At 46.5% G+C, this 24,735-nt stretch overlaps 1 protein-coding gene across 2 annotated transcripts in view; it reads right to left on the reverse strand.

Annotated features, from left to right (window-relative positions):
• GFRA4 (GDNF family receptor alpha 4) overlaps positions 1-24,184 on the reverse strand; it is a 70,160-nt gene extending 45,976 nt beyond the window's left edge. The window contains exon 1 of one of the 2 annotated variants that reach the window (XM_085223757.1): positions 23,647-24,184. In XM_085223757.1, coding sequence (XP_085079883.1) covers positions 23,647-23,686 — 40 coding nt within the window. In that variant the 5' untranslated portion in view covers positions 23,687-24,184. The remainder of the gene's footprint in view (positions 1-23,646) is intronic. The other variant, XM_010710569.3, reaches the window with a different exon arrangement.
• Between the last annotated feature and the right edge of the window lie 551 nt (positions 24,185-24,735).

The following is a 24,735-nucleotide window of genomic DNA, read 5'->3' on the forward strand; positions in this document are numbered from 1 at the left end:
GAGTGTGGGTGCTTTGTTGCTTGCAATTAATTTCTTACAAGGTCAGAGATGTGAAGGAAGAACGAGTCTGGAGAGCCGGTGTTTCTGCACCGTGGCTTTTTTTGCTATTCATGGTCCCCTGTTATTGGATGGATGGCAGACGTGGTTCTGACCACCCTTGGAATTTGGACTGGGTATGCATAGAAAGCAAGGAGAAAAGCAAAATGTGGACACCCGTGCTGGTGGGATGAAGCTGAACCATCCCCTGGGGTTATTATAAATGTCTCTGTACAGCCTCTGAGTTAGAAAGTTTCTCTGCTATCAGTGTTGAGCTGGGAGAGCAGTGAAGGCTCCTGCTGGACTGACCCTTGCTCTGACATCATTAAATCACTCATTGACTCCACAAAGTAGCATTTAACCTCCTCTGACCCAGATTTACGTAGGAACAGCCATTCCAAGGTACTTGTCATCCAGCAGTGACCAACAGAATATGCCTAAGGAAGACTATGACACTGGGTCCAGAACATAATATTGCCCTCTGAAACCCCTCAGGCTGTGGATGCCCTGAGCCAGAAGTGCTTTCTACACAAGAACTGAGTCTCAGTGTATTTGTCATTGTGAAATTTGCCCGTTTTCCCTGTAACCCATGTAAACACCCACCATACCCTGCCACAAGTAGTTCCACAGGTCATAGAATCATAGAAATATTAAGTTTGGAAAAGACCTCTGAGATCACCAAGCCCAACCTGAATCCAACCCTATCATGCCCACTGACCATGTCCCTCAGTGCCACATCCCCATGGTCCTTGGACACCTCCAGGGATGGTGACTCCACCACTTCTCTGGGGAAAGGTCTTTGGAAGACAAAAAGTCTCATGGGACAGGCATCTCCAAACAAGACAAATGCCACTCAAAATCACTCTTGTAAACAGAACTATGACCTGGAAATGTGCTCAGCCTCATCAATACCACTGCTGCTTTCAGATAAGCAACACACTGCTCACATTAAACCCACACAGATGATCTTCGAGGTCCCTTTCATCCCAAGTCATTCTGTGATGATTCACTCATTCTATGATTCATTCGTTCTGTGATCATCTGATCCTGGGGCTGTCCCTGTCAAAAGATTTTCAGGAGGATGAAAGCCCCCAACTTTTGAAATAATATAAATACAATGCTGATGGACATTTGATACAATGTGCAGAGAAAATATTGTGTAATGGGGACAGTAAAAGACAGCTTAAAGAATTTTAAAAAAAGAAAAAAAAACTGGAAAAGCTGAAAAAGGAAGCTTGCTTTGTGATGCCAACAGAATTGTCCCGTGCAAGCAAGAGGAAAAGGAGGGGAAAAAAGAGCTGGGTGATTTAACTACTTGGCTTTGGTTAGTGGATCTCATCTGCAAAGTTTTGGAAAAATCGACTTAGAAGGGAAAAAATCAAGAAATATTTGGATAATAACAGCCCTGAATTCCTGAGCTGCAGTACAGCTACAGCCATAAGTATAGTGTCCGGTATCTTTCTCTCTTTCTCTCATGATCAGACCTTCTAGGGGGAAAGAGTGAAAATGGGAGTGTAAATAGGAGGGAATACATTGCAAATTTTGTGAAACACATTTTGATTTTGGATTAGAGGCAAGATTTGCCCAGAACAAACTCTACTTCCCAATGGGACATGGAGACCTGAACTGAAACAGGTGAAAACAACACCAAATGCCCAACCCCAAACCCAGAACTGCCAGCAGTTACATCAGACATTGGCACATGGCACATCAACCCCAGACCTTTCTGCAGGAGATCCTTTTGCCACCCAGACTGGGCATCCTGGAGCTGCAGCCCCTGAAGCAGCAGGACTGGCAGCATCAAAAAGGTTTTCCCTTCTGCTGGATTAGAGGAATGCTCTTCTTCCTTTCAAACCCCATCACGTTCCTAGTCTCGGGATGGCTGAGAAAATCTGCATTAAATACACTCTGACAGGCCCCCTGGGCATAACCTTGAAAACAGTGGCTTCTCTCAGCGTTTCCTTGCTATTAAAAGAGTGTGAAGAGTTCCTATTTTTACACCAAGGGATGGTGTTTTCCATGCTCAGAAATGGATGGAAGACACCCGGTCTCCATGGTGTCCCCCACACACAGCCCGTGCCCATCTCCCCCCGTTATTTTCTGTGCTCTGCCTTGATTCATGTTTTCTTTCCATCTCGAGGCTGGGTGTAAAATCCCTGCTTTCAGCTCATTTGTTTCTCTACCCAACCTGAAGCTCCCTGAGCTGCTCCTGCTCCTGCCCTGCAATAGCTATAACCGTCATTACAGCTCAGTTTGCACACGCAGCAATTGGGTTTTGCATGGATTGCCTCTGCTAACCAAAGTCCCTATCTTTGCTTACAGAGCAGATAAAAACCTCCTTTAGCAGTAGTCTGCAAGGAAATATGCACGGCAGCACTTCTCAAACAAAGTATTTTCGGGGCCGCGTGAGGAATACTGCAAATTATTTCAGGCTCAAAGGATAAAATATCCTCACATTAAGGTCTAAACACAAGCAAAGAAAAACCATAAAGCCAGAGGCTCCCGCCTCCGGTCCTGCATTAAAAGATACGGTTCTTATAATCACAGTGCAGTGGGTGAGTCAGGAGAATGCGAGGTTTCCTTTGCTCTTTGGGGCTTTGATGAGTAGCTATGGGTTGTAAAAGAAAAACTTACGACCTTGTTAAATTTTGTGCTGAAATTTTACATGGCTATTTTAATTGATTTGGAATAATCCATCTTCACTCCGCTAGACTGCTTCTAAAAGAAAAAAGAATCATCTGTTTTCTTTAGGACTGAGAGACAAAAAGTGTCTGATACACGTGGTGTCGTACTGAGGGACGTGGTTTAGTGGGGAAATATAGGTGATGGGTGGATGGTTGGACTGGATGAGCTTAGAGGTCCAACCTTAGTGACTCTACTCTTCTGTGAATACGGCTGTTCCATCAAAGGAACATCAGTAATCTAATGCAGCAAATAGGAGCTCTGCAAGACTGGCAGCACCAAAGAGTTGGTTGGCTACCCTGCCCGTGGCAGGGGTGTTGAAACTAGATGATCTTTGATGTCCTTTTCAACTCAGGCCATTCTATGATTCAATGAAAGAGGGAATGAAGCACTGGAATGGCATCAGGACTGGAGGAACCCTTCAGAGGGGTTCTATCCATCTACCAGGATCTGGTCTTGGTGGCTGCTGCTCTCCCTGTGCAACCAAATGGATGTTGCAATGGTTCAAGCTCTATGTGACTTCCTCTCGTTTTTTCATATACGTCTTATAGGGGAGGATCAGTTTGGATATCAGATTTCTTCTCCCAAAGAGAGGTCAAGCATTGAAACAGGTTGGCCATGGAAGTGGGGGAGTAATTGTCCCTGGAGGTGTCCAAAAACCACAGAGATGTGGCACTGAGGGACATGGACAGTGGGCATGATGGGGATGGACTGGGGTTGGTCTTGGGGATAACAGAGCTCTTTCTCAACCTTGACAATTCTGTGATTCTGTGATGGCTCCCAAACTTTTTAAAGCTGGCAATGTGCTCTCCCATTCATTGTGCTCTGCTACCAACAAGCACACAAAGAACATTTCATCTATAAACACATGCTCTGAATATCTCTAAAGGCATGTTTGCATTGGATCAGGGTCACCAGGGCCAACTCTCCATCCCTATGGGGAGCAGGGGGCTCACAGCCTCTGGGAGGTAGGCACGGCTCTGTGAAGGCTGATAATGCATCGCTGCAGCCAGATCTGCTTCAGCTGCCAAACACCACCTCAGCAACAAATGTAAAGTTTGGACTGAGCTTTCTGAAGTTTTCATGGCTTTATTAGCAACAAAACAGCGAGTGTGGCTTAATTAGCATCTCAGATCTTCATTTCTTTTGCCAGATCAGGCTATAAGTTTTTTGGAGTACCCAGCCTTCATCATGAATTAAAGCATCAAAGACTTGAGAGCCTGCATCTCGATTTTTGTACAGCTGAAGACCAAGACTCAGGCCTTTTAGTCAGACACAGCTGCTAAAAAACCCTTAACACTCCCTCTCCCTGCACATGGGTTGTTGTATTCTTTCCCACGCACATCTGAAGCAATGACTTTGGTCCTCTCTCATCATCTCTGAGCTATGTTTCTCTGTTCCGTCTTGAAATGTAGCTGCTCAGAGCTTTCCCTTCCTCAAAACTGCCTCTTCAGCCGTGTTTTCTTGCAGGATGTTGAAAAATCTCTCAATGGAGCTCCAAGGCCTCAAAGGAGTTGTGGAAACCACCTCTTCACACTTCAGTTGTTCAGGAAATGTATTGAATCCTCCCATATTTTGAGGAGTTTAAAGGAGGTCTTTCTGGTGGCATGCAGCCAAGAGGAGAAGGCAGCTGGAGAAGCAGTCATCCTGGAAATACCTTGAAAGGAATCAGCACAAGGGAGGCTTTTACGCATCCCAAAGGCAATGGAAGGGCTGTCTTTATTTCTTGCTCATGTTCCATTCTGCAAACACTTTTTAACAGTGGTGAGAATCTATATGATGATCATAGAAGCATATAATCATAGAACATAGAATCATAGAATGGCCTGGGTTGAAAAGGACCACAATGATCAGCCCCTGCTATGTGCAGGGTCACCAACCAGCAGCCCAGACTGCCCAGAGCCACATCCAGCCTGGCCTTGAATGCCTGCAGGGATGGGGCATCCACAACCTCCTTGGGCAACCTGTTCCAGTGCTTCACCACCCTTTGGGTGAAAAACTTCCTCCTGATATCCAACCTAAACCTCTCCTGTCTCAGTTTAAAACCATTCCCCTTGTCCTATCACCATCCACCCTCATAAACAGCCGTTCCCCCTCCTGTTCATACTCTCCCTTCAAGAATTGGAAGGCCACAGTGAGGTCTCCCCAAAGAATTCTCTTCTCCAAGCTAAACAAGCCCAGTTCCCTCAGCCTTCCTCACAGGAGAGGTGCTCCAGTCCTCTGATCATCTTAGCGGCCCTCTTTCAGACTCAATCCAAGAGCTCTGCATCTTAATTAATGATGTTTCAGAGGAGGGGTAAAATTCCTGGGGAATGGAACGGTTTGTACAGAGGTTCCAAGAAACACTCTGCTACATTTCTAAAAATACACAGACAAATCAGCAGCGTGTTTAGCAAAAGGATTTTCTATTGCCATCAGTTTGTTTTTTAAGTTTGATCACTTTTAGTAACAACCCTGTAACACTTTTCTTGCTTCCCTCCTTGGCATTCAAGAGGCAAAATGGGGAATATAAGAGATTCATCTTCCCACAGACAGAGGGGATGAGATATTTCTCCACTTTGTTTTTTCAACATGAACCTAAAAAAAAAATAAAAACAAGGATGGTTCAAAATTTTTACCTATATCACCATGATATAGCAATGAATTACACTGGGTGCAAGCTGCTGTGACTCCAGCAAGTATCTGCCCTGTTATTAAGTGACTGCAAAGAAGAAGAAAAATTGCTGTTATCTTTTGGATATATGTTTTTTTTAATCCTCCCCTAAACTGGTTTTCTGTCATGAGATAGAGGAATTCAGACTTCACAATCATGGAACAGGGCTGTTGGTACTTGACAAGTATTACAAGGTTCTGAGTGATGTGCTGAGTAGTTAATGAAGCCACCTAGAAAAGCTGACGTATTTGCATTCATGTTAAAAGAAAATAATAATAATAATTTGAGGCTGATGAAAAGTGCTTCTCTGACAGCCCTAGAGAACATCTCTCATTTACCTGCAGAAGTGAAGCAACCTCTGCTCCTGCTGTGCCACTGCTGTTTCAGTAGGGATGAGCCTGGGTTTGGACATGATTGATCTATGCTGAGGGTGAGCTCCATTCCACATCTCTATTGTCTGCAGCCTTATTTTCCAGGCTCAGAGGCAGCCAGAGCTCCTGTGAGCTGTGTGTCTGGGTTTGGGGTGTCTCAGCCCCTTCCCCATCCTCAGCTTCAGCATATCCACTGCTCCTCCTGTGAACCTTCTTTTATTCCTCCCTTTCTTCCTTTCCTTTCCTTTCTCCTTCCCTTTCTCCTTCCCTTCTCTTCCCCCCCCTTCCCCTCTCTTTCCCCCCCCTCCCCACCCCTCCTCCTTTTCCTTCCTTCCTTCCTTCCTTCCTTCCTTCCTTCCTTCCTTCCTTCCTTCCTTCCTTCCTTCCTTCCTTCCTTCCTTCTTCCTTCCTTCCTCCCCTCTTTTTTCCTTCCTCCCCTTTTTTTCCTTCCTCCCTTCCTTCCTTCCTTCCTTCCTTCCTTCCTTCCTTCCTTCCTTCCTTCCTTCCTTCCTTCCTTCCTTCTTCCTTTCTTCCTTCCTTCCTTCCTTCCTTCCTTCCTCCCTTCCTCCCTTCCTTTTCTACAAGCCTCAGAAACTTTCAGACCAAACTGTCTAGAGAGATCTTTCCTTCAGCATTTCTGTCCCAGAAGCTTTCTGGGTCACTGGGTCAAAGAAACAGCTTCCTGTCATTCCATAAATCATGGAATCACCAAACTGGAGGGGATAATGTCAAGTTTGAAGTGACAGAAGATCTTCTGTATTGTAATACACTGCAGCCTGCCCTCAGTTGACTGCACAGCTTCTGTGCTGAGGTCTGCTTGGGAAAGTACTCCAGCACAGCTTTGAATGGGCTGGAAAAAAGGTTGAACTGATGAAGATCCCACTCTCTGCATTAGGCTTTGTCAGGACACGCTTCACTGCTGAGAAAGGCAGGAGGGAAGAAAGCATCAGGGAGAAACAACAAAGAGAAAAGCAAAGAAAAGAACTTGGGACTGGCTAGTTTCTGGCCAACGATTGTTTCTAACAAAGTTTGACTCTATTAATTAATTGAGATGTGCCTTGGAGAGCTGGAGCTGCTGCTGATGGAAGTCAGCCAGGAAGAAAAAAAATCTCATTTTCTCTGCAAACCTGCTGATTAGACCTGAACACCGAGGTTCACTTCAGCTGACTGTGTGGGCACAGGTGGCCTGCAGGGCCTGTGACACAGCCATTGGTAGCAATTGGCTGTCATGAGCTGCCAAGGGTGGAGAAGGACAGGAGATCAAAGTGGGACCAAGCTGAATTGCTCCCTCCCATAAGCTTTTGATTCAGCTTCCACGTGGAACCAAATGGCACATGTTTTCTCTCTGTGTAGGAAGAAAATATACACATAAGGACACACATTTTTCATCAGAGGATCAGGTCATCGGTGTGTGCTGTTGGAGACTGTGGGTTGCAAGGTGTGTAGGAACAGTCACCAAGTATAGGGGATTTGCAAGGATCTTCTGTTTATAGAATCATAGAATCACAGAATCATAGAATGGCCTGGAAAAGGCCACAGTGATCATCTGGTTCCAACCCTCTGCTATGTGCAGGGTCGTCAACCACCAGACCAGGCTGCCCAGAGCCACATCCAGCCTGGCCTTGAATGCCTGCAGGGATGGGGCATCTACATGATAGTTTGCACTATGGGTTCTTGTAGGACTTGGATAATGTGCTGGAAAAGGTGGTTTGTGAATCTTACCATTCTAAATGCCAGTTATGGATCAGTGGGGAGAGGACAAAGCGATCCTTTCCAACTTCACTTTGTTCCTTGCTTTGACCACAGCATGAAGGAATCAGCAGGCAGTCTTCGTGCTCTCTGTCCTTCTATGAACAAGGTTTCCTGTGCTTTACCATCAACAGCCCTCCCATTGCTACCACAAGGAGTGATGGAGGTCAAGGAGCATCCTGCAGCCCTGCTGACCTGACACCAGTAGCACAACATGAGGCTTAAACATGGAAATATTGACCCAAGGAACAAGAATTTCAGTAGACAGAGACACATCTGTGTAAGACTCGATGACTCCTGCCTGCTTTTTCTTGTAATTTTCCCTTCCAGATTCTCAGCACATTTTACACGTGAGCAGAAGGAAACTCTCATACAGCTGTTTGATTTTCCTATTATTACATACGTAACTCCTACAGCTTGGAAATTAGGGGCTGTTTTTAGACCAGAGAGAGTGAAAAAGCTGCTGACAGCCCTTGTGACTCCTACTGCACCAGGAGTGCAAAGATGCTCAACAGAGGTGGGTGCTGGATAGCACAGGGCTCTGATGTGCAGGAGTAGGAGGTGTTGGGCCAATGCTGGGATTCCCTCATTTACTCCTTCCACTTCTGATACGATTTCAACACACTGAGAAAGAAGCCGTCCCACTTTTCTGCAGATTCTTCTTCTGCCATAAGAGGAAAATAATCGAGACTGAAACTACTTCCACTAATTGTCTATTTTAAATCTGAAATGCTGCCAGGTTGCTGCCTGGGAATTGTTCAAACAGCTCTGGTTGCCCTTCTCTTCTGAAGGCCAGGCTCCTTAGTCAGACTTTTGCATAGCAAGCATTCATCTCACACCTCAGGAGATGTGGTCTGGTCATACAGCCTAGCCTGGCTACCCCCTCAACTCAATCAAACTGTGATTCCCAAGATGTGCTATCTGTTCACTGAAAATTTTGAGGTTGTTAAAGATTATTATATTTTTTTAAATAGTTATGGTTGAAAGCAGATACTTTCTTCTAAAAGACAAGTGACTCTTATTGGCTTCAGAGGAAGGACTCGTTTTCTGCAGAGGAAAGAAGTGAGAGGAAATGTTTTCAAGCAGCTTTGTTAAACCTGAGACAAAGCTAGCTCATAAGCTCCTTTGCTTTCCTCAATTATCAGTGGTCCTACAGTGTTGCCTGAAGCCATCTGACTTTGTTTCCAGCAGGTGAGGTTACAACAGCCACAAAAAAAGCAATCTGCAGAGAATTCATGGTTCTGGGCTCAACTGAAGCAAATTCATACACCGAATATCTGGTTTGACTCACAGGAGTTCATGAACCTACCTCCTCTTAAGACAACTCTGAGAAGGTCAGTGCCCTAATGTCATGTAGAAATCTCAATATTTTGCAAGATGTTGTCCAAGTTCTTGTGGCTAGATCATCTGATAATAATCTCATTTTACATGCAAGTGTCCTCTGAATGCTTTGTGATTAGCAATGGTGCACTTTTGGTTATTTACCCAAAATGGTATCCCTTCATCGTCCCTCCTGGTCCCAACGTTTCAGTATTCTGCACCGGTGTTTTCCTTCCTCTTTGATGACTCAATCATATACTTTTCCAGAAATCCCTTCTTTAAGCACTGAGTTTACATTCTGAAGTGCCTGCTTCAGAACTGCACTTGCTCATGATGAACATGGAAAGCCAAGTATCTGAGAGTGGTTAATGTCAAAAGTGCTTGCCTTTATGTGTGCTGACCCATGCAAATGGTCTCTGGGTGCCCTTGTCGTCTAGGTGTGAACACATGGATTGGTGTATACTCTGCATGAGGGTACATACAGGGAAAGCCAACAGCAGACCAGCCAGGAGAAAGGAAGATAAAATCTGTCCTATTGTTTTTAATGAAAAAGCAGGACAACAAACATGGGCCCACCTATGCAAAGTTTTCTGCTCCATATAGCTGCTGGCTGTTATTTCGATTGTAAATTGGGCCTCAGAGTGCCCTAATTGCACTGAGAAATAGCTGAGAAATTGTTACCTCCATTGGGAAGCACTGGAAAGAAATGGAAAGCGTTTTCGGGGGAAACGAAGGTGAGCCTATCACTTCTGATGGCAGCTTGGGTTGTATCTGTACCACCAAATGAAATTGGCCAGTACCAGACTGGATAACAGCCCTGGCCCTATTGACTATTTCACATCTACCAATGTGTAGCCATTTCATGCCTGTATGAATGTAACTTCAGATGTGAACACGTTTGAATGTTACCACAGTCATGGATCCGCATGTATGTGCTCACTGCAAGTCTGCCATCCCAATGGGGAACCCGTCTTGTACTAAAAATATTTCAGTGTTTGTGTGTAAATTAAAGTATGACTGCAATAATAGTCAAAAGGGAACCCAAAAGAGAACAGAGAAGATTGATTATGTGCATATTTTAAGTGCTTTCTGTCTGCGAATGTTTATTTGAAAAATAAGAGCACTGACACTACAAATAAAAATAATATAGGGAAATACATCTCTTCTATTATTAAATTATAGATTAAAATAGCAAACATGGGGGAATATAGAAACATATATCTCTTTGTGGAGGCTTTCTATAACAATCAGCATAAAATAACGTAGCGATACCTGACAGCTTAAATAAAGATAGGAGCCTTAGCTCCTATCTACGCATTTATCTCCTCTGATCCAGACAGGGTAAAGAGGCATAAAAGGCTCACATAATAGCATCTTTTCTGCACACTGCTCCCAAACGATAGGCAGATTTTATACTCGGTTACTCCACATAATGTCAACATTGTTAGAAAACAAAAGCACCATGAAGGATTTTTTTTTCGCCTTCTCTCCCTTCCACTCTCTTCTTTCATTTCAGGTGGTTTACCTGGTGATTTCTGTATAACATGCTATGGGGCAGATGCGTGCCTCTGTGCCTTGAGATCAGGCCCTGGGTTTGCAAGGCAGCAGCACATGGGACCACGGCAATGAGTAGTGAGGTTCAGACGGGCGCACACAAATCATGTGCACAGGAGGGGAGAAAAGCACCAGCCAATTCACTTAATCCCTGTCCCTTCCTCACTTCAAGCTGTCGCTATAACTATTGTAGTTGACAGCTATCGACCATTGCTTGCCATGCCATTAACCTTTGCCACCCAACACGTCAGATGACGGAGAACGAGGACGCTGTGTGTCATATCTGAGTGGAGCAGCACGTGGGAGGTGCAAGCAGAGTCATGGCATGTGCTGAAATGCGTACTGAGGCTGCCAGAACATCATAGAATCATAGAATGTTCCAAGGTGGAAGGGACCCGTTAGGATCCAGCTCTTACAACTACATGTTCCCTGTTGTCATGCTTTGCCCAACAAGGAAACATCTTGGGGGTCTTTTCCCTGCCCTAAAGCGTTTTGCAGCTTGGCATATATATCCTCTGAAGATGACAGAATCATAGAATGGCCGGGGTTGGAAGGGACCTCAAGGATCATGAAGCTCCAACCCGCTGCTACATGCAGGGCCACCAACCTCCACATTTCATACCAGCCCAGGCTGCCCAGGGCCCCAAACAACCTGGCCTTCAACACCTCCAGGGACGGACAGGGCATCCACAGCCTCTCTGGGCAGCTGTTCCAGCACCTCACCACTCTCTCTGGAAAGAACTTCCCCCTCACATCCAACCTAAATCTCCCCTCCCTCAATTTAAAACCATTTCCCCTTGTCCTCCTGTTATCTAGCCTTTCACAGAGTTGATTCCCCTCCTGTTTGTAGGCTCCCTTTAGGTACTGAAGGCTGCAATGAGGTCACCCCGCAGCCTTCTCCTCTCCAGGCTGAACAAGCCCAGCTCCCTCAGCCTGTCTTTGTAGGGGAAGTGCTGCAGCCCTCTGCTTATCTTTATGGCTCTCCTCTGGACCCTCTCCCACAGCTCCCTGTCTTTCTTGTACTGGGGGCTCCAAATCTGGACACAGTACTGCAGATGGGGCCACACAAGAGCAGAGGGGAGGGCAGTCTGTCAGTCTATGTTCTCCATTTCCCTGCATCAATACTTGTTACCTTCTGCACCTTGTGTCCTTGGTATGACCAATGGGTCACCACGGCAAGTAAATCCATCCTGAAGGGGTTCCTGCAGAATTCCATCCTAACATCCATCTCTCTGGAAAATGAAGCCTCCCTGAGAATGTGCAGCTGGTACAAAAGAAAGGTACAGGGCATTGAAATTGCCCAGAGAGGTGGTGGATGCTCTGCTCCTGGGGACACTCAGGTCAGGCTGCATGGGGCTCTGAGCACCTGATGGAGCTGTAGATGTCCCTGTTCACTGAAGGGGAGTGGGACCAGATGGCATTAAGAGTCCCTTGCCAACTCAAACCGTTCTATAGTCACATCATATCAGCATCCACAGTTATGGTACTACATCATGGTTAGCTTCCACAGAACCATCCTTCCCCTTTGACATTTCTCAGCTGCTTTTACCTTCTAGGAGCAGTCCTGGATCTACACGAAGCTTTCAGTTTGCCTTCCCTCGCTGGATTTGCAAACTGCATGTACTACCTTTATGGTAACAGGTGCTGGGCTCTCACCAATCTCACCCAACACTCACCTCAAACCCTGGAAGTCATTTCTTTGGCAATATGCAGATCTGTGTCATGCACCCTACTGCTTAGCTGGAAATAAAACAAGCAGCAGTATGAAAGGAGTCTCTCAGTGTCATATCAACATTGTTTTCCTCCTAAGACCACAACACAACCAGACATTATGAAGAAAACAAACTGTCCCAGCTGAAACCAGGACGCACATGCACCTCTTCTGCCATGAATTTCACCAACTTCTCCCTCAATGGGCAACTTGAGGAGCTCACTTCTTTTTCCAGTTGATTTCACATCAATCCATGGGAACTGAACATCTTTGGAGACTGCTATCAAATATCTCTATATATCTACATAATGATATGCTACATACATGTACAAATACGTATAAAACCTAGCTGGGGGGTTCAGCTGAGGTGGACAGGATGATTGATACATCTACAAGCTTTACTTACTCAGGAAACCACAGGCTGAAGAACAGCATAATTAACTTGTTTACCTTTAATTGGACCAACTTGTTGGTTTTTACTAGCCTGAAGGCTTTTCTCTAGGGACACCTATATTTGGCTTGTTGATTTGTTATGAGAAGAAGGAGTTCTTGGCACTTGCGTGGGGAGACAGGAAAGAATCTTGGCAGCAGCTACCTGCATTTTTTGGAAAATGCTTAATTTTGAGTCCCAGAATAACAGAAGGTGACAATAAGAATGATTGTCCAAGCCAGTCTTGGAGCTAGTCCATCAGGGAGCAGCATCCAAACTCCTGCCTTTCCAACCTCCATTTTCAAGGAGGACAAGGGCCAGATCTGAGGCACTAAAAGCAAGGTTGCTTTACTAGAGAGGAGCAGCAGCCACCTCATCACCCGTTAACAAGATTTGGAGGCTAGCCAAACCTCTTGGTTGTCCCAGATTCAACCACCACTGAGCCACCACCACACAACTATGAAGACCTTTGGTCAAGCAGCACCATTTTTCTATGATACCTTCAGTATGAATGTAGGATACGGGGGGGGTGGAGGGAAAAAGGTGGTGAAGGAACTTTGGCCAACCTTCTCCGTCAATCAAATGAGGTGGACCTTCACCTGTCTTTGACTAGGAGGTTACACAGTTTTCTTGTTTAGCTCACGGATGCACCTAGGATGTAGAGATCCAACACGTAGATGTACCCTTTAATCCTTATGGCCAAAAACTCCAAATGTCCTGAAAAACGGTTGCATCAAGCTTCACGCTTGGCCCAAACTACAGCCCTTCAATTTCTTTTTCCAGTACAAATGAGAAAGAAAAATAGCTTAGACATTTTGCTCAGCTTAAAACTTTTTTCTTCCTCTGCTTCACACTGTTGCTCTCTCCCCCCATTCCCTGTCTTAAAGCAGTGTGACTAATCCTCTCCCTCCCCTTGCACTGTTACCTTGAAGGTATTTATAGAGTGTGATCATGTTCTCTCCTGTGTCTTTCTTCTCTTTTCAACTCTGGATAATTCAAGAATCCTCAGACTTCTCTCATGTGCCTTATCTTTCATGAGGTCATGCTAACTGCAACTGCAAGCCAAGGAAAACTTTGGTGATGGAGAGGATACTTGAGAGTTGATAGAGCTGTGGAGCTTCTAATATGTGCATGCACATCCCCAGCCACTCGCCAGCACTGTGTGCATGTGGGTTTGCATGCACCTGCTTGTGTTAGAAATGGGGATTTATCTGTTCCCAATCAAATTAGGCAGCACTATCATTTATTTTATATTATCTCATGTCATTGACAGTGTTCTGCCTTCTGAGCTGGAAACAGCGGAAAGGAAGATGAATGTGTGGGGCTGAGATTAAGCTTGAAGCACATTTGCTCAACAGCAACTGTAGGATGGGGCTGAGAGATGACCAGTGTCTGGAGGGAAAGGATGGTCTAAGATAGGTAATTAAACAACTCAAAATGCTGGTCCAGAACTGCCTCATCCATGTTATTAAAATCTCTTCCCCTTCAAAACAGAGCATCCACATGCAAACCACCTGCTGCTAATGGGCCTTGGCTCATGCTGGATCCTGACCCGTGCCCAGGAGATGGCTAGTTGGCCCTGGCCAAAACCATTTCAGGGAACATTTGGCAGTTTAATGGGCTTGAAAATCAAAGTTCAACATCCCCAAAGGCTCCTGGACACCGTGTGGTTTACAAGTGCCTTCTGGGGAGAAGAATCATAGAATCAGAGAATCAGAGAATCGTAGAATGGTTCGATTGGCTCCTTGGCTGCTCACCCCCATCACCAGCTCATCTCTTGAGGAACATCAGCCTTGGTGGTTTAGGAGGGCTACATATGAACTTAGGGCACCTAACATTCAGGGAAAAGGATTAAAACTGTCATCTTGTTTCTCCTTGTAATTCCTGGAGTTGATACAGGTCTGCAGAGAGGATAAATGTTCCTCCGGACCCAGCAGCCCCTCTCTGTTGACTAAAGAGGCTCCAGATGAATTAGCAGGTAGGATGAAACCCATACCTGCTTTCTGCTGGAACCTTCCATGTCTGGAACTGAGCAGGTGACAGATGAGAAACAGGGTCCATTTGTCTCCATGTCCAGTGCCTCTCCAGAAGGAGCAGTGTAACAGGAAGCTGTTTTTTTTTTGTTTGTTTGTTTTTAATAAAAGCAGGTAAAACAGAACAGACACACCCAAGACGTTATTTTACTCTTTGATTTTTCTTCAGATGGAATTACCCTCAGTAAGTATTTAATTTTCTGTTCTCTATCTTTTATTGAAGTTCCTGCTATTCCTGATTTGTCAGTGTTGTTTGAAAGCCAAATTTTACCAAAATCCCAGGGTTTTTTTTTTCTGTTTTCCAGCCTGCTCGACTATCAGAGGCTTTTAGTTTTTGCACCCCAGGGCTGCTCCCTTGTCTCCATGGCACATCACTGAATTCATCTCCTTCTCTTTAGCCATGCACATCTCTAAACCCAACTCAAAGCAGGACCACTGATCCCCATGTAGGGGATGCAGGCAGATTTTCAGAGCAGATTAGCCAGCAGCTGCAGAAGTGCCAAAATAAGAGCTCAGTCGACTGTGTGAGCAGCAGGTGCTGCTGAAAGTCACATTGATTCTGATACAACGAATTTCAGTCCCACTTTGTAGGTAACCACTCTGCACAACGTCCCAGGGCAAACACCACTCTGTCACCTGTTCCTGCCTCATGGTAATTTGTCTGCCCCAAAAATATCCCTCATTTAGACTGAGTTGCAGTGAGTTTGCATCGTTTCTCAAATGCTGAGAGACACTCAGAAGTGGATGTCATAATTCCTGAGGACAGCATTTGCCTTGCAGATTAGGAACTTAAGCAGAAGTCCACTGAATTTCTCTTTGTTATTTGCTAGAGTGTTTTTGGTTTGCTTTGGTTCTGTGTTGTTGTTTTCTTTGTTTGTTTGATTGTTTCTTTGTTGGTGACGGTGATTTTTGCTATAGTCCTACCAATTATGATCCATAATTAATTGGTAATACAATTATATATAAGGAACCCAACTAGAGACCCAGACCCCCTTGAGTCTGGCACTTAATTACCAACAATCATTCCAGCAGACATTAAGGATTGCCCTGCCTGGGTCTGCAGGAGGAAGAGTGAAGCAATATCAGCAGAGGGAGATAAATTTCCTCGTATCACTCCCACGAGAGTGATCACTTGGAAGTGCTTTATGCCATGTGTATGCCTCCGCACTCCATGCAGATGGATGGGTCCTCCAGCTGTCAGTTCACATGCACTTCTCCACTTCCCCAGCATGACTCGTGTCACCATTCACAGAGGGGGGAATCCAACTCTTATGGCTTTCTCAGTTCCAGAATTGTTTTCAGACCCTTACAAACTTACACTTTCCTCCTCTCAGCTCCTGGGTCCCCTGTTAAGGTTCATCTCCAACTCCTTTCCAGCCTTGAAAGAGCCTTTTCTCCTCTCCTTCCATCTCCAGACCAGAACCATAGAATCATAGAATCATTCAGGTAGGAAAAAAAACCTCTAAGATCATCAAGTCCAACCCCAACCCGCCCCCACCATGTCTCTATGTGACACATTTCAATGGTTCTGGAACACCTCCATGGATTGTGATCCCACCATTCCCAGGGCATCCAGTACCAGTGACTGACCACTCTTTGGGAGAAGAAATGTTTCCTAATATCCAACCTGACCCTCCCTTGACACAACTTCAGGCCATTACCTCTTGTCCTAGATCAGTTCTGGTCCATCTCTTCTGTTTTTTATTGCATCTTGTAGTCCATGGGGAGAAGTCTTAAGTTTCAAGGTTAATGCAATTCTTTATCTTTTCCCCTAGAGAACCCCAAAGACAGGCTGGGTCTATGAGAAGGCTGCTCACCTGGGTCTCAGGTCATTTCCATTCCTGTTTCCCTTCAGTTACTAGGGAACTATCACAAAAAATGGCACAAACTTGAACCTGGGAAAAACAAGAAGCTCTCTGGGCAGCACAGGTTATGGCAATAAGATTTGTTCGTGCCTACAAACCCCAACAAGCCTCAAAGCGATCCTACCATTTTCTAAAGGAGAACCTGCTCTTCTTTCTTCCTTTAAGTGATCAGATGTTGGCTCAAAGCAAACCATATATTCCTAATATACAGCTCAATTTCCTCCCTTCTTCCTGCAAGGAGAGCAACTCTTCCCATTACATTTAGGGTATCTGTAGGCTGTGATCTTAATGACTCCTGAGCACTTTTTCCCATACTGGAAGGAAAGCTCAGCAAAGGCATTCCAGCCTCGTTGGGTTATGTTCTCTTATAAAAGGAAGAAACAAAACAAACCAAAGGAAAAAAAAGAAAAAGAAAAAAAGGAAAAAAAAAAAAAAGAAAAAAGAAGAAAAAAAAAAAGAGATCTACCATGAAATTGCTATAACTCATGTGTCAAATCCAGGGCATAAATCAGCCAACCCTTGCGAGGAGGAGTGTAATTCCTCTCCGTGCAGAGGAAACACTTGGGCAAACTCAGCCTTGTCTGAGGTTTTACACAAACAGGTCAAATGGCTTTGATTCATTCTAAGCCCTGTCTAATAATTCAGCATCTTGGTTTGCTCCCCTCTCCATTAGGAGATGGCAAACACATCGTCCTAACCTGCAGCCTTTATTACAGAAGAGTCAGTGTGCTTGGATTTATGTTGCCTTGTGACACCTTTTTAAGGTGCCTTGTGCTGTACACAGCGAACATCAAAAGAAAACACAGAGAGCAAGAAAAGAAAAAACATGCAGTGCTACAGCAGACTTCTGCCACCTATTTCCAGATTGCAGGTAATGGAGTGAGCTGTATAATATCTGAGAGATTGCTGTGAAGGCTGTCATGGGGAGATGCATTTTTCTTTGCTCGCATGGAAGTTAAAGCCTCAGAAGAAATACTCAGCCTGTTATTAAGAACTTTTTATCCAAAGTCACAGAAAGAAGTAGCTCCAAGCAGCTATGAGTTTCCCCTTGGCTTCCCAAGGTATTGGGCTCAATGATCCTTATGGATCCCTTCCAACTTGGGATATTCTATTATTCTATGACTGCCCCCCCAAGCAGGTCTGAGCTTTTTGGCTGGGAGGAGGGGCAGGTGGGCTGCAAGTCAAGGAAATATGCCTACAATCAGCATCCAGGGAGCTGGTCTGGAGCTCCAGGACACTGGATCACTAACAGGTGATGCTGGTGACCAGTGGACAGAAAGAAAAGACAAGTTGCAAACACTGTGAATCAGTTGCCATTGAAGGGTCCAGTATGAGCAGGAGGAAAAAAGAAGACAAAGCATTCAATAAAGGTTGCCACAGTAAAATGAGTTGAGAAACTCAAAACCCTTTAAGATTGATTTGATTGCTTATGTAAAACTCTCACGGTCTGGACCACATGAATCCTGAACGAGTGGTGGCCCAGACACCAGATTTGCTCCAAAAAACTCACAGCTGTCATCCAAGTACAGGCTCTTTCCCATGAGGCTGTAGCTGCCCTATGTTTCCTTTGCTGTGTTTAATCAAGGATGATGGGATTTCCCAGGTGGCTGCTGCAGAAGCATCAGCCAGCTTTCTTTGATGCAAAACTTGAAGCAAAGCCTGATGACTTTGCAGAGATTGTGCTCTCTCTGTGCCCTGGAGTTCCTCCAGAACCTGTCCTGAGCATTTGCTATGCCCGGCTCAGCTCTGAGTCCCAGAGACCTCAGATCACACAGCCCTGGACTCCCAAACACATTCCTCTTGCAGACAAGCACTTCCTACAGACAGCTCCGCTCCTCGTGGGATTTACAGCCATTAGCAGCTAAACTCCTCCAAGGGAGAAGAGACCTGAAACACATGTTCACAGTGCAGCCTGCAAAGCAGCCTCAAGCACAAACCTAAACGAGGGGATTGAGTGCACCCTCAATATGTTTGCTCAGACAGAAGTTTCAGTGTTGAGACTTGACTTGAGCAATGCCCTTTTGCTCTTTGCACAAGAAGCAGAGGTGGTGAAAAATAAAAACAAAGCTGAACGGTTTCTCTCGTCGTAACTCCCAGACCTTTAGCATCTGGACTTATTTAAAGCCCCAAAACCAAAACGTATTGCCATCCCACTGGGGACCAAGAACAGATGGCAGGACCCAGCCATGCATGAAAGATGAGCAACTTGATCCTACTTTTGGAAGAAGCACCAGAAAACCGTTCCTTTCTCCTCAATAAACAGGACCCATGAACTTAAAACCAACTGCCTGCACTTGCATGTCAAAATGACCCATGCAACTGTCAGCAGTTACATGGGGAGCACTGCTAATTGCCCTGTCAAAGCACTCAGCAGAGGGCAGGTATCACAGACAGGTTTTACCAGTTGGGTTCAATAAATCAGAACAACAGCACAACTGTTTTGACTGCATCTTTCATGCAAACAGCTTCCCAGATGGCTTTGGATAGAAAGAGGAACATGTGCAGCAAGGAGCTGCCTGCGGAGCGAGAGCAGGGATTCGCATGAAGGGAGGTGAAAAGAAATAAGTGACAGGATACAGCCAAGGCAGTCCTGAGCTGGGAAATAAAGATCTAGTCCGATGGGATATAGGAAAACACTTTTTCCCCATGAGGACAGTCAGGCAGTCGAGCAGCAGCTCAGAGAGGTTTTTGTAGTCTGCATCCACAGGCATCTAAATCCCAGTTACCCCAACAGCTCCAGTCAGATGGACCAGAAAAGGCTTGAGATGACTGGGCTCTGACTACATCCCATGTCTTGCATAGATGCCAATCCCAGCAGCAGGGAAATATGTGGTATTTCTGAGGCCCTGAAGACAGATCTTCAGTTGTGGGATGCATTCAAGGCCAAGTTTGATGGGTTCCAGGGCAGCCTATCTAGTGGTTGGCAACCCTGCCCACAAAAGGGGGGTTGGAACTAGATGATCTTTGAGGTCCCTACCAACACAAGCCATTCTATGATTCTATGGCAGCTTCCTACCTGCATAGCTCACCTAAGATGCTTGGAAATACTCATGAAGACACCAACCTTTCTGAACACCTATCAAAACCTTTACGGCTCAAAGGATGCCAGCTGTGGCATTACTTGTAATTAGACCAAAATCCTGGAGGAGCTACAGGTGATTTGAATGCAACGTGACCTTAAAAGAGACTTATTCTTTCTGCACACTCATTTTTCTTCCCTGGGGCAGTCCCAGGATTTCCTTACCCAGGAGAAATGGTGGTTCCACCTTCTGCACAGCCATCCTGCTCTCCATACAACAGTACCGAGTCCAAGTCCTCCATCACCTTGACCACCACAACCCCTCCTGGACACACATGGATGCTTGAGAACACGCTGGGACGCAATCACCCACAGTGACACCAAAGATATGTTTCCTCCTGGTCCATCTCTAGGACCCAATCTCCACCTGTGGTTCCACTTCCCATCCACCTCTTCAATATTATCCTCCTAGCCTTGACTTTCAAATACGATTACAACAGGAGCCCAATCCCAGCACACCTGTATTTAAGCCTTTAAGGCTGTGATAGCCACAAGAGCTGAATGCTGTCCATACAGGGTGATGGGCACGGCTTCCCAGCTCCCCCACTCACCAACACACAGCTCCCAGCATCAGCCCAGCCAGGCTTGAAGTCAGAAGTTGTTACCAGAGGGGATTTTGACAGATGTATTTGGGAAAAAAAACTGGAACAGGACTGAACTGAAGATTGACAAGGACAAGCTTTCTTTTTATTTCTTTCAAGGAAATGTGCCTTGAAATGCATATTTGTGGCACCGAGGGACATGGTTTAGTGGTCATGGTGGTGATGGGTTGGGGTTGGACTGGTGATCTTAGAGAACTTTCCCAACCTTGGTCATTTTATGATTCTATACCCTTCTAATTTTTAATTTTTAGCAGAACTCCCTTAGAATTTGTTCTCTTCCACCTTCAGGCCGAGAAGAAAGGGGTCCATTTTCTTTTAAAGAACAAAAGGAAAATGAAGCCCACTGAAGGGAAAAAAAAACACAGATGTCTTAGTTGCAATATTTTTTCATTGAAACGTGACTGGCTTCAACCACAATTAAAGTCATACTTAAAAATGACCAAATGCAAAATTATAAAAGTGAACGAAACTCATGCAGAAATGATTAAGAGAATTTCAGGCACAATTGGGACCTTCTGTGAAAACTACCAGGAGAGCAGAGAAGGCATTTCTTTTTCCCAAAACAAGATAAAGCTCTGCTCACAGTAATTCACACTAATTATTAGACTTAACTATTACTAACTTTTACCCAGGAGTAATTATTTTTTTTTTAGGGCCCAGAGCTCTGGAAAACAAATAAATATGTTCTGGGTGCAGCAATCTCCTTGCAGAGGAATTTGCACCATGGAGAGAGAAGTTTTGTTTCTTCCCCGTGCCGATAAAGAGGCATAAATATCCCATTCTTATGGATGCAAATAATGCATTGCTCCTGTCAGAGCTGACAAAGGCACTAATTTAGGAAGCGTTTCCCTCTCTTGTGCACACAGGTGCATTTTTGTTGAGATTTTTTCTCTCCCCATGGGATATGTGCTCTCAAAACGGGTGAAAATCCACCAGATGATCTCGTGTTTGATCACATCTGTGAACAGGATGTGGTTAACATATGCCAGGAACGATGCTAACTACCCTGAGCCATAAAACTTCCCAGGTAAACTCAGCTGTTGTCAGAGGAAGACATCCCAGATGCCATTTGGGATCCCACCCTCCATCCCAATTATCCATTGCTGCATAAGGGATGGGCAATGTTTTGGGAGCTGGTCAGAGGTATTGTCTAACATCTTCATAAAATTAATGACATTCTTTGTATTTAATGATGTCAGTGCTTTCAGAAGGGTGGATTTTATCATAGAATATATATCTATACACAGTAGAATGGTTTGGGTTGGAAAGGATCTCATAGATCATTGAGTTCCAACCCCACTACCAAGGGTAGGATTGCCAACCACTAGATTCACTCTTCATAAAACCTTCCACAGTTACCTGAATATATCCGACCAGTATTCTGTGGGTGGGATTTCTAACCAGTGCCACAGATACAAGCAAGTATTAGGGGACACCGAGTCAGCAGTGAATGCCCACAAACTATGGCCCTGTCCCCAGTGGCGTGGTCTTACATTTTCCTTGCTACTGGTACTGGTATCCTTGTGGCTGCTGGTGAGACAGATCAGGGAGCTGATCTGGATGAAAAGCAGCTGAGAAAGTAAAAATCTCTTCAACTTTATTATTATTTCTTTTCTTTTGTCTGGTTTCCCCTGCATGCTTGTGCCAGTGGGGAGCTGGGTACGAAGTGACAGCAGGAGATCTCCATCTTTGATGAATGATGGCGATTCTGCCTGGTCCCACTCCAGAGAATCTAATTGCTTCCAGCCCTGCCTCCTCCACCCTGCATCATCCCAAGACAGGGGGGGGACACACAAAAAGGGAGCATTCCCACTGCAGCCCTCATGGTTTGCAGGATACTGAAAGCTGGATAGTGCTGTGCTTGGAGCTGCAGAGGTTCCATCACCAGCCCAGCACCTCAGCAGTCCCGATCCCCATGGCAGATATCTCCACATCTGAACAAGCTGCTCTTGTCCATCCATAACACAAACATCCAGGAAACATCTATAAAGCAGATGGAAGGCTTGGGATGGCATCTGCTTAGATGGCACTGAGCCTGCAAGAGTCCAGTGCTAGTCCAGAGGTGGAAAGGTCCTTCTGGAGTCCCTGAGATCAGAAGGTGAATACTATCTGATGGTTTTGCTCTGGTCTGGATGTGAGATGATGAGTGCATCCTTAAATCCTGCCCACTAATCCCAATTGCATTGCTGACAATGGAGAGCTCTGGCCATTTGCAGAAGCTCTTTTCTTTAACTCAGCTTTCTCTACAGAAAATCAATCAGCCCACCGGCCAGTCAATCAGGCACTCAATCAGTTACCCACTCAATCTGAACCACATGGAAAAGAGCTCATGCGGAGACCTGACCTCCCACCCAGATGCCCCACGAGCCTCACAGAAGAGATTTCCACCTCTGTGGCAGCCTGAGACCTTCCCCATCTCAGCTCCAGTCCCTGCAAATCAGGAGCTGAACCAATCTGGGTCCTGTCCACACCCCAAACCCGCGGAGTGAACTGCTCCAGGGCTGGAGACAGCTGCTCTTGGGAGTCGAAACCTCCCACTGCCTGGTGTGACTTGCATGGGTTGCTGCTGGTGACATCTAGTGACAGGGAAAGCGAGCACGAGGAGTCACCTGGAGCTCTGACAAAGCCATCTTCATTGAGCCAAAAAAAAAAAAAAAAAACCCTACTGTGGTTTTCACCCAGGACGTGGGATGAGAACGGGGATGCTTGGGGTACACACAGGTCAACCAGGATGTCCCAACCACTTCCAGCCATTTCCAGCCCTTCTTCCCAACAGCCACTCGAAGTGGACCAGCACATCCCACCCCCTGCCTCTCTGCAGCCTTTTCTGCTTTATTTGAACCCACATTTGGGGGCTTGCCATCTCAACGAAGCACAGAGCAAGAGGGAAACACACCCTACGAGGAGCTGTCGGGGTTGTAGCCAAAGCAATGCGGCTCCCAGCTGTGGCTGCCCGCTGCCGGACGCACGGAAACTGCTCAGGGGACTCGGGGACCCCCGAGCATGGCACACGGGAGAGATATGGGTTATAAGTGGGACGCTCCAAGCACGGCTGCTGCGGACCGCATCCCAGCAGATACAGCAGCATCCCAGGGGGGACAGCATCTCCCACCCGTTTTACAGCTCGCATGGGAGGAGAGGGAGGCAGCTGCCGGCGCAAAAAGCCCTGAGGGCACCCAGTTTTGGGAAGGACCAGCGGGAAGACCCGCTGCACAGCTCCGCAAGGTGCGGGGCTGAGGCTCACGTATTGCCATCACCCTCCAGCACCGAACCTCGACATTTTCCATCTCCTCCACCACCCGGCGCCGTATTAAATCCTTTTCCACCCAACACCTCCCTCCAAGCTCCTCTTCCCCAGCGAGAAGTGCGTTCATTCTCTTCTGTAATTAGCCATTCCCGCGGCAAACAGAACTATCCGGAGTGACAGTAGCAAAGATCCAGCGCTTGGCTTCAGAGAGAGCACAACAGAAAGCGGGCTGATGCTCCCGGGGTACCGGGAGGGGAGAGATCACCCATACCCGGAGGTAGACAAGCAAACCCCGGCAGAAAGTTGTTACTCACCCAGGAGGATCAGCGTGCAGAAGTAGAGGATGCCCCTCATCCTAACCGCTCGGCACTGCTCGGTTCACACCGACTCGGCACGGCTCGGACCGAGCGGCCCGGCACGGCTCGGCACGGCGACGCCGGAGGATGCGCGGAGGTTGAGCAGGGCGGGAGGAGTCCCCGCCGCCCCGGTCCGGCCCTCCTGGGGTGAGGACTCACGGTTCAGCCCCGCTCCGGCCCCGGGTGTTGCCCGGGCAGCGGGGGGTCCCGCCGGCCGCGCTCCGCCGCATCCCTCCGAGGCAGCTGCAGGGGGATGCTCTTCCTTTTTTTTTTTTTTTTTTTTTTCCTCTCTCTCTCTGTATCTATCTATAATTCTTCTTGTATTTATTTTATTCTCTTCTTTAAATATTAGTATTTTTCCCTTTTTTTTCCCCTCTCTTTTCAGCAATAAACTTCGGATCGCCCGACTCCGCACCCAGAGAGCCGGGGCAACCCTTTGCCGCCTTCCCCGCTCTCCCTCCGCCGCCGCCCCCGCCTCTACCGCGGCCCCGGCCCCGTGGGGAGGGGCTTGGCGGCCCGGCCCCGCTCCTCCCCGCCTCCCTGGCCCCTGCTCTGTGGTCCCGGGGGGTTTTTCCCCCAGCCTGGTGGATCTGTGTCTCAGAAAAGCCCCTCCGCATCCCACGGTGTTTAATTCCTTCAGCCCTGAGTGTGCTTTCTCCCCTCCCTGCTATCCTTTTTGGGGATCCCGGCGTCCCCGAGCCTCCCATCTTAGCACCAGCACCAGCTTTTTCCATTTGTGACCTGCTTTCTGGTCTTGGCTGCTTGATGCTGGAGCCCTGAAGTCTCAGGCCAAACTCTACACCCTCCTTCAAGCAATCCCCTAGAGTAAGATCCTCTAAATCTCCTCCCCAAACCCTCTCTGTAAATTTAGATTATGTTCCCCCACCTCCATAAATCTATAAACCTCCATCCAGATCTCCGTGCTGCCCTGAGCCCATACAGCCCCACCAAAGTGTCCCTCACCATCTTTCCCTTATGCTTCTCGCATGCCCTCAGCCTCTCCCACCTGTCATCCCCATGTCCCAGCATAAGACCCTCCTATAGGAA

Source organism: Meleagris gallopavo, chromosome 4 (genome assembly GCF_905368555.1).
Source record: "Meleagris gallopavo chromosome 4, MGAL_WU_HG_1.1, whole genome shotgun sequence".
Taxonomy (NCBI): Eukaryota; Metazoa; Chordata; class Aves; order Galliformes; family Phasianidae; genus Meleagris; species Meleagris gallopavo.